We start from the raw sequence: 16,686 nt of genomic DNA, 5'->3' as shown, positions 1-16,686 counted from the left end.
GGGTGATGTATGAATTATTTAATCAATGACGTATTAGTCTATATGAACATTCACATGCACAATACATCTCATAATGCACAGTAGGTGTCAGTTAGCCTACAGCATTGGTTCCCTGCTGCACACAGTTGTGCCTATTTTTTATTTACAATACACTCAGAAATTGTTCAAAACTAGTCTAAAATTATGCCTCAAAGGTTGCTCTTTGTACACAAGAGTGTTTATAGTCTCATTGATTACCAATTATCGAGCCACACAAAAATCTTAATTTCTCTTGTGAGGTGTATCAAGGAGCTGAAACTAAATATTTCTTTTGCTGATACTTTGAAAACATTATATCATCTTAAACTGTCTAAAAAGAAAGATAACTAAAAATCAGGGAGAAGGCTCCTTTAAAAATCCCTGACCATGTTTTCTCAAACATGGTTTTCTGTGGGTCGTCCCATGACTTTCTCTTACTATTACTTACATAATAAATATTTACAGTTCAGAACCTCTACTGAACTGCTCTGACTGTTTATACCGAGGCTCTGCCAGGCTAGTGTCCGTTTCGGGAGGAGGGAACAGCTGACAAGATGATGTAATTTAGGACAGGCTGGTTGAAAAGTTCCATTAGTGATTTTGGCCTGTATGTTACTTTGGTTTCTATGGTCTGAATGGTTATGAAAAATAAAAATATGGATTTGAACTGTTTGGTCAGCCCTGACAGGTACTAATGTGAAAATATGGCCGCCTCTTCTCACTCCAGGTGCCTGGTACTCCCTCATAAACTGAGAAATGTAGCTGTCAAGAAGTGATATACATTCTTCTTACTTCCTGCTTTTGATCATCATTTATGACTCACTGTAAAAGTGTTGACTTGCTGCAAACATGCTCTTTATATCCCGTTAAAATCCTATCACAAGATTAACTCCAGATGAAAAATAAAAGCGCCATATGGTGCTGTTATTTGTTTGAGCTTTTCCCATGACTCTTCCTGAAATATGTTTGACCTTGTTTTGTGAAGATCTAGGAGGACATGTCTTGTTTGGTCCCAGGAGGAGGAGGCAAAGGAGGAAGGATTGGGTTGAAGCTCCTCAGTGAATATAAAAGATTTCACGTCATCCCGCTCAGTGGCTGGGGACTCAAACTCAGCTGGATCCTGCTGGCGGAGGCTGTTAAAGTAATTAGACATTACTCTGACTGACTGACCACAGAAGAAGGAAAGGGGGCTACGCCTCGCTCGAGACCCTGCAGCTTCAACTGCATATTTCTTAAAGCCTTTAGATGACTGTATGTGTGTAGTATCAACAGGAATTCCCTCTACACATCCTCTGTTTCTGTGGCTTTTATTTACCCTGTTGTAACTTTTGAATGATGATGGCCAGTTAAACTTAAAGTGCCCATATTATGAAAAAAATTAAACGGATTTGGGGTGTTATTTTGTGTCTCTGGTGCTTCCACATGCATACAAACTTTGACAAAAATCCATACATGCTGTTTAGAGTGAGATACGGTTTCTGAATGTGTCCTGCCTTCAGTCTCCAGGTGAGCTGTTCAAAATCTGCATGGCTTTCTACGTCACAAGCCGAAATGAGCTGGCTAACCGCAACCGTTAGCATGCTAGCGTCAGCGTTAGCATGCTACCTCGTTCTCAATAGCAAAGCACTGCTAAAACACACACAAGTTCACCATAATCTACAAAAGAACTACTTACATGTGCGCCCTCGTTTAGAAGTCATTTGTCAAATACACCTTGTGGTTTCTAGCCAAGTTAATTTTTTATGTCCCTGGTTCCATCTCTCTTTCTGCCACTATACCAATATAAAGTGGAAGTGGATTTTATTTGTGCTGCTCACAGCATTCAAAACTAAAAAGCATCTATTTTAGAAACTGTGTGTTACTTTGTTTAATCCACTGACCTGACTGTCAACAGTTTACATGGGGACTATTTCTTTGGTTGAACATACTGTAGCTCCAATGAAAACTGTTTACAGGGATGTCCGTGGTTTATCATCTTTTTTTTTTTTTTACTTGTTTTTTTCCCTTTATCCTCACAAAGAAAAATTGCAACTCGGATAAAGTCCTCTACAATGGTATATGCCATTTTATGTTTTAAGAAGATATAAACACAACTAGAGGGTTTGACTGCCCTTTAACACTGAGGCTGCAACAACACCACAAGATATGATAAACAACACAAGCAGATTAGACATTTCCAGTAAAGGTCAGCAGGGTTGACATGTTGTTTGCAATTATTCACTTTCTGTTGAAGGTATCATTATTTAAATGCTGTTGTTTTTGTCATAATGGGGCAGACATTTGACTGAACACATGCACACACAACACACACAGAAATCATGAATTACGAGTAGGGAGCTTCCCAGGAGACACCCACAATCTAAATTATTTTGTGTGTAGCCGGGTGGTGAATTTGATGTAACCCCCCATCACATTTATATATTTAAAAGTGCCGTAGGTAGGATTGCGAAGATCCAGCCCTCCTCCTTTTCCACTAAAGCCCAAAACGATCTCCTAAGCCCGTCCCCCCACAAGGGAGAATGAATGCGTGTGCATGAGCAGTGATTGACACGCAGTTAGACACCCCCCCCTCCTGGCCCTGATTGGTGCATCTGAACAGGGAGCGGTGGATTTTTGCAAATCGCACTACAGGCTGTGGGTGGTGCCAGAGGAGCTGGATTCTTTTTTTATTACCTGCTTTATGTAGTTCTTCTCGAACAGAGGGTCAGTTTCAGCAAATATGACAGAAAGTTAGTTGTATAAGGCTACTGCGCCTTTAATATTACCAAAATAAACAAACACCAAAGAAGTTATTGTGTCATGTGTGAGTCTCAGCAGGCTATATGTAGCTATGTCAAGAGTGAAGATTAATTTAAACTTTAGACTACAATTCACACTTTTCTAATTTGTTGTAAATTGTTAATTTGGACTCAAAAGTATATTAAAGGCCATACAGCTGAGTCATTTCAGTTTAACTGCAGGAATCCTGTTTGGCTTCCAACAACTCAATTAGAGTTTTTTCCAGATAATTTCCAGAAGTGACGGGAAATGAAACAAAGATTTGTTGTTTAAGTGGTGAAACACACATTGTACATTCATGCCTCATTACTCACACACCCCAAGGTTAAACGTGTGGAATGTATTCTGGTGTGAGTGAGTTTCCAGCCAGATTACATTACGTAGTTGGCAACATTGAATGTGACTTGTGAGTGAGTCATTCACTGACATGTAACCCTGGTCTCAATCACAGCATCTGAAGTGTATGTATTGGATGTTTGAAGGAAACATGGGCGGGGAGGAGGAAATAATACCGCTGGAAGAAAAATGTGCTGTATGTCTCCAAACCTCATCATTAGTTATGAATCACAAACCCAGGTAAAGAAGTGGAGACCCCAGTGAAACCTACTTGTGGGACAAGCATTCACATCTGTCTGTTAGAGTAAGAGGTAGCCTAAGTGCAAAGGGTGAAATAAAGTATAAACAATCTACAGTCATGCTTGGACAATAAAAATAATTTTGACCTGATGATGGCGCGAGATGAAAAGTTAATGGATCACCAACGTTTTTATAATTGATCTTGAGGGGATTTGATTCATAAACTTCTGAACCAAATTTCATGACAACCCATCCAATAGTAAAAAATAATTAGCCTAAATATAAACCTCATGATGACGCTAGAGGAAAGGTCAGAGCAGAAGTGGGCTGTCATGGCCAGCAAGGCCTCCTCTGATGAACAAGAGATTGTCAGAATCAGAAAATTATATTTTTTATATTTATTTATGGATTTATTATTTTCATATGTATTTTACAAAGTCTGTTCCCACGAGTCTATTGCCGTCGGTTGTGCGGCTTCCAGTGCCTTTCATAAATTAGAGCTTTCATCCAATCAGATTTCCCCTCTGTACTGTCTCCCGGTGTAAAATCTACTCTGAGGCCTTCAACATTTCGAGTGAATCCCTCTCATGGATGCTGTTTAAGCTAAAGGGACAATGTTGTTGATTGTCATATTCTTTAGCCAATAAAATTTTGAGTTTGCCCTGTTGGGCGTATTCTTTGACAGGCCAAAGCCGCCTCTACTCATTGACATCCATTGACATATGTCAGGTACTGACAACATATAAAAGTTTCAACTAGCCAACTCATGAGCCAACTACCTCGGCATTTTTCGGACCAGTTAGTATGGTGCATGGTATGGTGGCCGAGAAGCAAAACTAGCTAGCATCACATAACTGTAGCAGTAACGTTAGTTCAAGTTGGCTTCGAGTTTTAGATGTAAAGTTAATGAAAGAAAGGTGGACGTACTTTTTCTTCAAATGATTAGCAGCTTTTGGTAAGTTTGATGGATTTTTCTGTATTTTAATAATATGATTTTACTAGCTATTACTGCTTGCTTCAGATAGTTACTGCAGGTGTTAGAGGTTTGAGCAGCGTCAGTGGCCGCTGTGCCCTTGTGTGTGCGTGGTGGCATGTGTGTTGTCGAGCCCCAGCAACTTGGCTGGAATTTGTGGGGAAGCCTGTTGCTCGCTGATTGTGTTATTTGTGTTTCTGATTGCTTTGTGGTCGTCGTATGCGTAAATGTGACCGGTTGTTGTGGGTTTGTTTTTGTTTCTTTGGTAATTACATTCATCTTGATTATGATGCAGCATCCTGCCATCGGCTACTGCGTAAAAGTGATTGCTTCAGTCACCGTGTATTCATGTGTCTGCAATAGTGTATTGAAACTATCTAGGTATTGAGCCTTGTGTTAAACCCCTTTATTCCACACATTATCTCCTAGTGTCATGGTGAGGTTGTTCAAATGTGGTTTAATTGCTGTAGGATAGTTACCCAGGTGTAAAATACACAGAGACCCCCCTGGGTCAGAGGATTACCCAGTTTATGGGATCACCAAATTCATTGGATTCATCCTCTGGGGATCACGAATGTCTATACAAACTGCTACAACACACACAAGTTCACCATAATCTACAAAAGAACTAATTACATGTGCGCCCTCGTTTAGAAGTCTCCCAGCTAATCCTGCCTTGTAACTGACCGAAGTTGGAGAAACAGCCTTTCTTTTACTGTCTATGGAGCTAGCTAGCTGACATGATCTACATCTGAGCTACTGCGCATACAATATATGTTGCAATATGCCTAAGAAACCGTCATAACGCCAAATGCCTGCTAGAGCAGTACCATTTTTATCATTTGTGTCATTCATACCAGATGAAATGTGACTCTGGGATGCAGCCTGAAACCAAGGAGTGCATTCCAGGGATGGACCCTTCCCAGTCAGCCTCTCCATCATCCTGCCCCCCTCCCCAATTGTGACTAATGTGCTAGTCACTGCAAGATTCAAGTCTTTCAAGTTTTAAGTTACTCTACGGGAGCTTTTAAATGCATGTTTTTAACCCAGAGATCCAAAAAGGAAGGATAGAGCAATGGCTTATCAGAAACAGCCTTATCAGAATAGTTTCACATTTTGGGAAATATGCTTATTTTCTTTCTTGCTGAGAGTAGATGAGAATATTTATACTACTCTCCTCTGTCAAGTATGAAACTAGAGCCAGCAAGCAGTTAGCTTATCTCAGCATGTAACACAAGGGGAAAACAGCAAGCCAGACTTTATGCAAACTTTGTCCACCAAGCAGCATCTCTTAAGCTCACACATTTGTTTAATTTATACACAAAATGTCAAAATGACAAGTTTTGGTTTCACGGGGGAGTTATTAGCTGGAATATTTCTTGGCATTCCTCTTTGGAGAGAACTATGGTAGGCTAGCTGTTTCCCGTCTTAATGCTAACCTGCTGACTCTAGCTTTATATGCTATTGACAGATATGAGAATGGTATTGATCTTTTTAACTAGTGGCATAAAGCAAAAGAGAATTTCCCAAAATGTCTCAAGATATTGCTAAAAGTAAATAGTAAATGCATATTTGACTTTGGATGGATGGATGTCCTTACCATTTCCCTATTATATTTAAATTCCCCTCCCATTGACTATATGATTGGGAGTATTTTATATTAAGTTCCATCAGTTTTTATTACAATGCAATCAAAAGATCAGAAGTCTCAAACAGGGTCATATATACTGTATCTTGTTTTGTTCTCATTTGGTTTGGTGGTTGCTTATACTTCTCAAAATCTTGCTTTTACCTAAAAAACGATTTATATTTTACCTCACCAACAGTAGTCCTAATTGTATTAATTTCTGTTTTTAATGTTTCATGCATGTGTTTTCGTTCCTTTTTTCTTTTGAGGGGAACACTGTATAACATCTTTTTGTTGTGTAACATTTTGCTATTATCAATATTGTATTGTCGATGCTCAATGATAGTGTAACACACTACTTATATTAAATTTTTTATGCGTAATATTGTCACATACATTTAATATTAAAATTCACTGTGTAGGAATTTGTACAAACAACCTTGACTGCAGCTAAAAGCCCAAACAAGTGGATAAATAAAAATATGTAAAGTATCAAACTCTGTGTGTGCATGTCACTATTTACAGTATAGTCAAGCATGTGTTTTGGCGCTGCCTAGTGATAAATTGGGAAATTGCATGCTGACCTCATGTAGATTAAAAACGTGTTAAAAGCCACAACTTTCACAAACATTTGTTGACCAAATAGTATAAAACAAACAACTTTTCAAGTGCTTAAATCATCTACTTGTTAAAAGGGCATTTATATATTCAAGTTTACCACTGACAAAACCCAGGAAACACTGTAAATAACACAGTGCTGTCATCAGCTTGTGCTGTGAGGCGCCTGTTTATTTTAGTCACTATTTTCATAAAACAAACTGTCAGCAAAGAATTTGCTGGCTATTCTGTATATTAGTTAGGTAAACACTGATAATATTTGGACTCTTAAAAACTATTTCATAATGTAACTTTATAGAGGCATGGGAACAACATCCAACAATTGGATAATTTCACAAAGTTTCACATGCATGCATCTGCCAGTGATTGACACAAGAAACAATAAGATTCAGGCTGATTATTGCAGCCAGCAGTGACCTATCAGCTGCTGTACAACATCCAATAAGCCTAACTGCTGTGATGACCCAAAGCACTTTTAAGAAACAACCAAAACATATTCACGTATTTTATTTTATCCAAAACTGTGTAAACCATGTAATAAAAGAATCCGGGTATTCAGGGGTTATACGATTATGTGACACTAAGAGAAAAAAAGCATAGCTTTCTTACAATGGGAAATTAACTACATAATAAATACAATTTTTTTTTCAACACTATACAAAATGGTGCGTTACTGGAGGTGGGCCTCATCAGGCCTAAAGTAACATGCAACACCATATTTCTACATACTTGGTAGGTCAAAACCTTAACCATGACCAAAGGTAGGTGGCGGGGGGGAATGTTTCAAGCAATACATACAGTACAGGCTGAAATATGACAACCGAGAGGGAAAAAACAAAAGGCATACAATGTTCATAAAGTCCAAAAAATCGTATGTTTCTCTACAGGTATCCTCCGCATGTGTGTCCAGGTGTTCCAGTGGTCTTTGTTAAGTTGAATAGTCCTGCAGGACGAAGAATAAGAACAATTATTAATGCAAAGACAGCAATCACAAGCTGCAACGATAAGTCGATTCATCCATCGTTAGAAAACTAAATCAGCAACTATTTTAATTATTACATAATCTTTTGAGTCATTTTTGTTTAGCAAAAATGCAAAATATTTGTGTGAGATTCAATGCTTTTATTTGTAATACATGATAGTAAACAATATATTTGGGTTTTGGACGGTGGGAATTTATGACCATTTTCATTATTTTCTGCCATTTTGTAGACAGAATGATTAATCGAGAAAATAAGTAAATATGTTATGACTAAATATGTTTAGTCACTAATGTAAGTAATTGTAACTTTCAGCCCAAATAACAGTTTTATTAGATAAATAAAACAAAAATAACTCAACTTACAGCTCTGGGTTTCTTGTTAACCTTCATGTCAAATCTGCAACGAAAACAAAGAAAGGAAACATTAGATACTAATAAGATCATAAAACTGGTTTTGATGGGAATTATGGTAAGGAGCAGTACCACTACTGTATCATGAAGCCCACAACAAGAACACTAAATGACCATGTGTTTGTTCTTGTTTGTGCACAAATCTGAAGCCAGCCCAACATCTGACAACTCCAGCAATGTTTTATTTAATTGCTGGAGTTGGGGAAAGCACACTTGAAATGAATCGTGAGTCAAAAAGATATGAAAATACAACAAGCAAGCAAATCTAATCAGAGATCAGAGTGCTGGATGCTGCTATGTATTCAAATGATAGTGTTGGACATGCAGTATGACTGAATAACTAGCAGGCTTGAACTCAAAGTCTAGGTCAACAGAAGCAGACAGAGAGCAAGGGAAACGGTGGAAGAGTTGAGGATGGGGTTTACAGCAGGCATGATGTAAATACCACAGGAGCAGGAAGTAAAATTCAGACTTACTCAAAGTCATAATCAAACATGGCAGAAGGACTGGGGGCAGCATTAGGGGAAGGAAGAGAGCAGCAACTGTTAGTTCACCAACCTGAGTCTAAAGCCCTACGTCTACATAATACTGCAGTCCGGACTTTACAGAGCGAGAGAACCACTCCGTCACAGTGTGTTAGGTGGAGCACCTGCTGTGTTACTATGTGGTTAGAACATTGAACCTCAATCAGGAAAACATTTTTGACATTAAATAGGTGGTAAACAAAAACAGCCACATTAAATATCGCAAGTGTAAACAATTCATCTTCACAAACGAGTCAGAACAGTTTGTTCACCCAATCCAACGACAGTGACTCTTATAATAACAAAACTTAACTTACCAATAAACAATCAGTGTGTTTACATGCTATTAAGTCGGTGTGTCAGATCCCACAAAATATGAGAGGTTCCCAAAAAGATTTTTAAAAAGGTATGAGGTGCATGTAAACATACTAATCAGCTATCAATAGATTCAGCTTCTTAATCAAGACATCCTGAAATTGGATGTTGATTACAATCAGCACAATCAGAAGGAAAAAGAAGCAGCGATTAAACAGCTGACACAATGCATCTTCATTATGTACCTGTGTCTGTTTTTGTTCTTCCTTTTCTTGTGGCTCCCGTGATGGCTGCCTGAGGAGGAGGAGGAGGCAGCTTTCTGAGGCTTTAGGTCCTGCAGGGTCGAGTCCACATCTTCTGTGTCCTCCTGGCTAGGCTCATTCTCTTGGTTCTGGAGATCTGGAGAGGCGTCACTTTCTGTGCCGCTACCTGCCTCACCTGGTGGGACCCAAAACCCAAACAACAGCACAAACTCGGTGTCAGAAAGTACTCAGACTGACGGAGAAAATTTTCCAACGCTGCTTGGCTTGAGAAAAAAAAAAAAAAAACACTCACGTTTTTCATTCATGTGATCAGGTATCCCACCAAGTGCACATACTGCCTGTAAATCAAAACAGGGAGTGCAGCTGCATTAGTAGTTGTCATGGTGCAAATGAGAAACTAATACACTTTGTGAAAAAGTACAGTGAGAGAGACTTACTGCAACTGATGTGACAGATGACTTGCTGAATAAACGCTCTGCTTCCTTGAATTTCCTATTCCTTCTATCAGTCTTACTATTGGAGTTCCTGTTAAAATTAAAGAAATACGGTTAGGTAAGTAGCTCATGATCATGTGGAATGGCACAAAGTTACCACCATGCACCTGCTCATTAATTCCATGACACTTCGACAGTGTTGAACCATTTTCTTATCTTACATATTTTATAGCAAAGCTTAAGAACAAAAAAAAAAAAAAAAGTCTTGTTTTCAGTAAACATGTGCCTTGTGCTGGTTTATTTTGAGTTGATTGTGGCTCTTGTGATAGCTGTAAAATTCCCTGCCTGCAAATTAATGTTTCCCTTATTTTCTTCTCTTCTATACACAGCCCGAGAGTAATGTGTGATGCTTACTTTTGGTTGGTGAGGTATCGGTCCCATCCTCTGATGATGTTGCCATACATCTGGGTGTCTTCTAGGTAGCTGCCTTCAAAAGCATATATTTGTCTTTCCAAGTTTACTAGTGTCTCCTATGGTTAAAAAAAATAGATGGAAAATTAAACACATTGTGAGAAATGTTTAGATACTGTGTTTTTTTATTGTTTTTTTTAAAGAGAGTTAGGTAAGTCTATTGTCTGATCAACACTCCGGAGCAGAAGGTGGCGTTAATGCACCAGTGAGCTGGATGAAGAAGAAAGAACATAACGCGAGAACTCTGCCAACCGGGCGGCGGCTAAATTGTAGCTTATGTTAGCTAGCTAGTTAGCATATTCGCTGCAGCAATGCCTGCCTGTGAGCGCATTAAGGGTAATATTTTTGAAATAAAATGTAGTCGAGAAGCTAGCAATACTTGAGTGTTTTAATTAAACATTGCGAAAAGAGTCGACGTGAGATAGCTGGAGTAATGAAGATGTTGCGCTCTCTACAATATTGTCCTAACAGCAGCTAAGCTAGCTAGCCAAGGTAGCAGGAGCTACTAGCTTTACTAGAGTGAACCATGGATAGCCACCGTTAGCAACTGCTACCATTAGCTTAGCACTTAGCCAGGCCTCGGCTAGGAAACGATGAGATTAAAGTTAGTTAGCTGTATTTCTACATAGCACAACACAACCAGTGCCGCTATCAACTTTGACAAAATTGTGGTAACGCGGACTCACAGCGAGTTCTTGTTTCCTCTTCACCAGTTCGGCGAGCTCCCGGCGGGTGTCCGGGATCTGTGGTGGAGTCGCCTTCGCATGCATCGCCATGATGGATGGAGCTATCTGGCTAGAAACAAAACAGAGGCGGGTTGGTATAAAGCGCCTGATGGACGGCGATGTTACCGAGAGATGGCGCCGAAGGACCACAACAGGACGTCAGGTCCAACCACCGTTCCGCTCTGTTTTTACGTCACCATAGCAATACAGCCATGCGCCATAGCGACACGATCTGTGTTATTTTAAATGGTTTTAATATGGCTTCATATTTTCTGACTTTCTTCGTGTTAACCAACTGAACCATGGGCAACATGTACCGAGGACTGAATAAAAGTGAGTCTATGTGAAAACTTTATTTCATTTTTTAGTTAATAACTATAATATTGTTATTATTTTGATTTGAAAGCAGATAGGATTCCGTCTTACACCGTTTCAACTTCAATACCAACACAATACCAAAGAGTGGTGATAACAAATAAAGAAAAGAGAGGTTTTTCATCTCAAGCTAGGAGATTCCCTTCACAAGTCTGTCTGGTATGGGACTCTCCGAACTATTACTATAAAGTATCAGCTAAAAAAACCCAGTTCAATATAAACATAATGTGTTTTGTTTCAGAATGAAAATCCAGGACCAGGCACCTATGGCTTTATTTCCAGTGCTGAAGTAAAAATCCTTCCTTCTCAAAGAAAGGCACCACAGGCTTTGTTGCATCCAAGGTCAGGTCCCCTAAATCAAGTAGCCTACACTGATTTCAGGTGCATGCTGAGCAGGGCTATCACAGCCAGGAACATAGGATTATACAGATTATATGAGGTCATGTTAAAAAAAGGCCTACTTATTTGAAATCTTATCTCATATTTTATTCAATCTGTTATTCATTTAACTGTTAAGTATTCCAACATGACTATCAAATTCCCACACAAAGTAAAGATAACATGAAAACAGGGCCCTTTTATATTCTGCTGATTGCCTGTGAATACACAAAAAAATTGTAAAAACACAAGCAGGAGTATTATTTGTCATATCATCCTCTCCAATAGACTGCCAGGGCTTCTACTAACCCACAGAGAGGCATCCCAGGACCAAATGCATACAACCTGCAGAGCTCCTTCATAGACAAGAATAACTTCAACATTGGTGTCTCCAGGGTGTTCAGGTTGCCTGTGGCTGTGCAGCTGGATGGCCCAAAGCACAAAACTCCAGCCCCAAATCAATATGATGTATGTATGTATGTAAATTATGCAAGTTGCTTTTTAAAGACTTTGTTGTGCATCTTGTAGTTAATGTTCAGCTGTTTGTGTCTTCTGCATGGAAAGGTCAGTTGTGTTAGTAGAGAAAGCTTCTCCACAGTTGTTGGTACATCAACTTTCCTGTCAAAAACTGGACGCGATGCTTTTTACCTAAACAAAAATGGGCCATCACCATGTAATTACCTCTTTTTCCTCTAACTTCTGCATGCATTATTTCATCCATCTTTTTTTTCTCTTAATTGTATGCATCTTAGTTTTACATCTTACATCATACATTTGTTAAAGGCCACTATGAGGTGACCAGCCACTTAGTCCAGCACAGCTCCAAGGCAGTCTTGTCCCCCTTCAAATCAAAAACCCAGAGAATCCCTCCTCTGATGAACAACCATGTACCAGGCCCAGGAGCCTACAGTCCCCATCAGACCCCTGCTCCGGTGAAGAGGACCGTCCTGCCGTGAGTAAACACACAATATTTATCGCTTTGGTTATGCATCTAAATTTTTGTCTAAAAATGTAAATTCTATTAACTGTGTTTCAAGGAGGGGATATTATTTGGCAATATCAGCGCCTCCTTTGATTGTCCCTAAGGATCCTCCCTTGCCAGGCCCTGGGCAGTATGACATAGGGGATTATACCGGCCTGTCTAAGCGTCCCATGCCCACTGCTGCGTTTGCATCCAGAACTGAAAGGATACCCCAAAACCCACGAGCGGACTTGAGGCCAGGTCCAGGTAATTCCTAAAAAAAAACTAATCCAACATACTTTTTTATTTTTAAATACATGCATTTTACAGGACATTTTGGTTGTTGGTATGTATGTATTTTCTTATTTCTGTGCACAACTAAACAAAACAGGTGATGTGATGACCTTATAAACACCAGGTTATCTCTCAAGAGAAAGGGTTTCCTTTAGACTAATCATTTTATACACAAATTCACACTTAAACACAAGATACTGACTTCTGCAGTGAGGTGGTTGTGGTGTGAAATGCCATAATTTTCACGCACTAATTTGCTCATTATATTCACATGCTAATTTGTACATCTTTAAATAAATACATTGGGATAGGTTTGCATTACATTTGCATCCCTACTCTGGGAGCTGTTGAAATTGAGTGTGAGAACGTAGGAAACCTGCTGACTTAAGGATATGTAAATGAGGCAGGGTAAGTAAAAGTAGGTGCACATCAAAATTTAATGACATTTCACCATAAAGTAACTCCTAGAAGCTGCCAGTATTCTTCCTTTCACCCATCAGTCTCCCTTCTGCTTATCTACATCAATAGTCTCATTCCTTCTGAGCAAAATTAGCTATCAGGCTTAGTTGTAATTAGTCTTTGTTGTTATATGGCTATCAAACAAGCATGTACACATTAAGTATTGTTGCGTTTATAAAGTCTGGGAAGAGGCTGGAAAAATTTAAGTGTTTGCCTTTGTATGTGTATTGGTTATGATGCTCTTGTAAATAATTTACATACAAGGGTCTTGACCCTTGACATCTATAAAATCAGAAAGGTTGGCGAGGGTTGACTGAGGTAAAGTTTTGTTGTACTTTAACCTGTGTTATTTATCGGTTATGATGATGTGCTAAGCCCACATTTGCTGTCTGTTACACCACATAGCCGTGCTTATCTTAAAAAAGAAAATGTGCAATACATTCATATTTTAAGCCAATAAGTGACCCAGAGAAATAGATTAACACAAGTAGCACAAAAAAAAAAAAAGCATTTTCTTTTTTACCTGGAGTGACTTATTTAAACAGGGAATGCCCCTCCTGGACTTTTGGAATTTCATTCACAATTCTTTTTCTGTGGGTGTAGCTCAGGTTGATCATTTGCCTGACATTACTTTCTCTGGCTATAGGAGAAAGACATGCATGTAGTCTTGATTTGATTATTTCAGTTGTGTCAAAAAATTGTTAGTGTGAAAGCATTAAGTTCAACCTCCTTTCCTTCTTTCCAGGTTTCTATGATCCACACATTTCGCCTAAACAATCCTTCTTTTACAACGACTCCAGAGTCTGGCTTCCTGTATGAAACTTTCAAGGAAACCGGCACTGCAGATATGAACATTATTTTACACACACATACTAATAAAAATTGCTTCTATGCAAGGTATGTGGTCTCTGTTTTAAATATACATAGGTTCCTGTATCTATGATTTTATAGATCAGTATTTGATTGAGAGAATAAAAGCTGAACGTTACGTTTTTTGCAACTATGTACTCTCTATTTCTAAATTTAAATGGGCCAATGAGATGTAAGAGGTATTTTGGAAGATGAACCCTACTGTATTTATCCATAGTGGAGATGAAAGGGAATGCCAAAAACACTTAAGCCATATGTTTTATCCTCACCTTGATTTCCTGATGCTCTAATCTAGAGATGATATAGATAAAGTGTTGCTGCAGTCCCCGACAGCTGCTGGTCCAGTCAGTGGTACGCCACAGTAACAGCTGAGAGCTTGAGAAGACAGCACTGTGCCAACTGCTGGAGGGCGGACAGAGGGGTGGAGTGTGTCTGTATGTGAGCAATGTGACTGACTGGGTATGAGGCAGGGCTAGTGTTAACCCAAAAGACAAATGGACACATCAGTCATCAGCCTTTATCAGACGTTTTTATTGTGGGAACAGTGGCTATATGTCACTTTTCCAAAGTTTGACATTTTGGGAAATATGATTGTTTGCTTCCTGGCCTAGACTTGATTGATACCACTCTCATATTTAAAGCAGCTATTATTCATATTTTCATCATAACAATGTATCGGATGACAATGTGAAAACAGTGTGACAATGTAAAAAGGGGCCGCTCGCATTGATGAACCTGCAGATAACTATCACCTGAATCTGCAGCTCCCCTCCGCTTTAGGGAGCTTTATAGTGAGTTTCAGCTCATTTAGCTGTCTGGCCCACAACTTCACTGTTTTGGTTCACTGTCCCTGCTATCATAGCGTTTCTTTTCTTTTTTTTTTGTCTCATCGGCTGTTAGCGACTAGTTAGTCTATATCGACGAGCATTTCATTTCCGGGGTTGTTCAGGTGCCGCTGGAAATTCTACCGGATGTCCATCACCTTCCACTTTCTTTGTGGTAGTGGTGCATTTAGCAGCTAAAGAGTGAGATATTTCCCTCAGGAGCTAAAAAGACCAAAAACAGAGCTAAAAGAGAGGGAATGTTGAACTTGCATGCATCAGGTAGCCAGAAACACGACTCCAAATGTTTATATGTAACTGCTGTATGTGTAAATAAGCAACAGGTTTGCTATATCAACTTAAAGGTGATGATATGTCAATGTTGTAATATGACCCACTGCATCCAAATAAATAAAAAGAGCTATCGCCAGCAGCTGGTAAGCTTAGCTAAGCTTTTTTTTTAATTTATTTTTATTTTTAGCTTAGCTAAGCTAAGCTTAAAGACTGGAAACAAACAGAAACAGTTAGCTTAGCTCTGTCCAACAGTAACAAAACCTGCCTACCAGCACCACCTCGGCAACTGCAAAACACTTCAGTTTTTGTATGGCTTAAACAAACATGATAAAACTTGTTAATTAGCTAGTTTTAGAGGTGTTATGTGTTTTTTGTTACCTGTAGACAGAGCCGGGTTAGCTGTTTCCTCCTGTTTCCAGTTGTTATGCTAAGCTAAGCTAACCACCTGCAAGCTATAGCTTCATATTTGCCAAAGTAACGTGGTATCAATCTTCTCATCTAACTCTCTGTTAGAAAGCGAATACGTGTATTTCCCAAAATGTCAAACTTTGTTTCAAACATTGTTGTGCCATTTGTTTTTCATCAGATGCAGCTGTTGACATGTAAATTAATAGCATGGATAGATATCGACTGGAAATTACAGAATAGATCAACAACACAGTGCCAAAGAGTTGATATTTATACTGCTAGCTTTTTTTTCCATCTGCAAAGACAGAGGATGCTATCCAGTTTAAACCACAGTGTCATCTGCTCGCAAGGAAATCAGTTGGAGATTTTTCCCCTAGCTCTGCTCTCGATAACCGCACCAACTGCAGACATGCTTGACTCCCACACTATAGCAGCTGTAGTTATATTCAGACTCTGACTTCAGCAGTGTGCTCTCCAAATATGTGTACTCGCCCTGTAAAACCAAACCATTGTGCACTTGTTTTTTTGTTTTTTTACAATGAAAAGAGCATTTTAAAACTCCCTTTGGAAGACAGAAATGTGCTCTCCCTCCTGGTGAAACACACAGGGAGGATCCAGACAAATGTTGTAACTGCAGGCTTTTTAGGTCAGTGGTTGTCTTTGTGGTAGTGTGTAGGAGGGGCAATTAACTATATGCCTCTATGGGAGGCTCTCTGAACCTCCCCATGTCTCAGTCAGGTGCAGGCAAGTATGGACATGTACTCCCTCAAAGGAAGCCTCATTGAGAAAATTCTTTGTTGTAGGAAACATGCGGTGCGATACATGCAGATTAAATCAATTGCTCATAAATTTTAGCTGATTAAACATCTTATTCATGTGTTTTAGTGCTCTAACCAGGTATATTAGGTTATATTTGGCTCTAACTGATAGCAATAATAGTCTGAGGGATTCAGTAAAAGTAATTTGTCTTGCTTAAGTGATGCTGCCTGCATCAAAGTGAAGAGCTAAATATGTCAACTTATCTGTCTGTCGCTTGACAGTACGTCAGTGGATTACAGGCACAATTTGTTCTGCTGAGTCTTACATAAAACGCTTAAAGAAAACATGCTGT

The 16,686-nt window shown here is 39.1% G+C and overlaps 2 protein-coding genes across 2 annotated transcripts; one reads left to right on the top strand and one right to left on the bottom strand.

Moving 5' to 3' along the window:
* Window positions 1-6,862: 6,862 nt before the first annotated feature.
* Window positions 6,863-10,910, bottom strand: meaf6 (MYST/Esa1-associated factor 6). The gene is made up of 7 exons (XM_028598199.1): window positions 10,677-10,910; window positions 9,934-10,049; window positions 9,523-9,610; window positions 9,378-9,423; window positions 9,068-9,260; window positions 7,936-7,969; window positions 6,863-7,533 (listed from the first exon to the last, which is right to left on the bottom strand). The coding sequence occupies exons 1-7, from the start codon at window positions 10,764-10,766 to the stop codon at window positions 7,519-7,521; spliced, it is 582 nt and encodes a 193-aa protein (XP_028454000.1). The 5' UTR covers window positions 10,767-10,910; the 3' UTR covers window positions 6,863-7,518.
* Window positions 10,911-11,616: 706 nt separating this feature from the next.
* On the top strand, window positions 11,617-14,082 carry stpg1 (sperm-tail PG-rich repeat containing 1). The gene is made up of 6 exons (XM_028596849.1): window positions 11,617-11,640; window positions 11,757-11,936; window positions 12,033-12,141; window positions 12,252-12,420; window positions 12,506-12,696; window positions 13,928-14,082. The coding sequence occupies exons 1-6, from the start codon at window positions 11,617-11,619 to the stop codon at window positions 13,999-14,001; spliced, it is 747 nt and encodes a 248-aa protein (XP_028452650.1). The 3' UTR covers window positions 14,002-14,082.
* Window positions 14,083-16,686: the final 2,604 nt, after the last annotated feature.

The sequence above is a fragment of the Perca flavescens genome, chromosome 14, assembly GCF_004354835.1.
Source record: "Perca flavescens isolate YP-PL-M2 chromosome 14, PFLA_1.0, whole genome shotgun sequence".
NCBI classification, from domain to species: Eukaryota; Metazoa; Chordata; class Actinopteri; order Perciformes; family Percidae; genus Perca; species Perca flavescens.
This window is presented reverse-complemented; position numbering and strand designations above follow the sequence as displayed.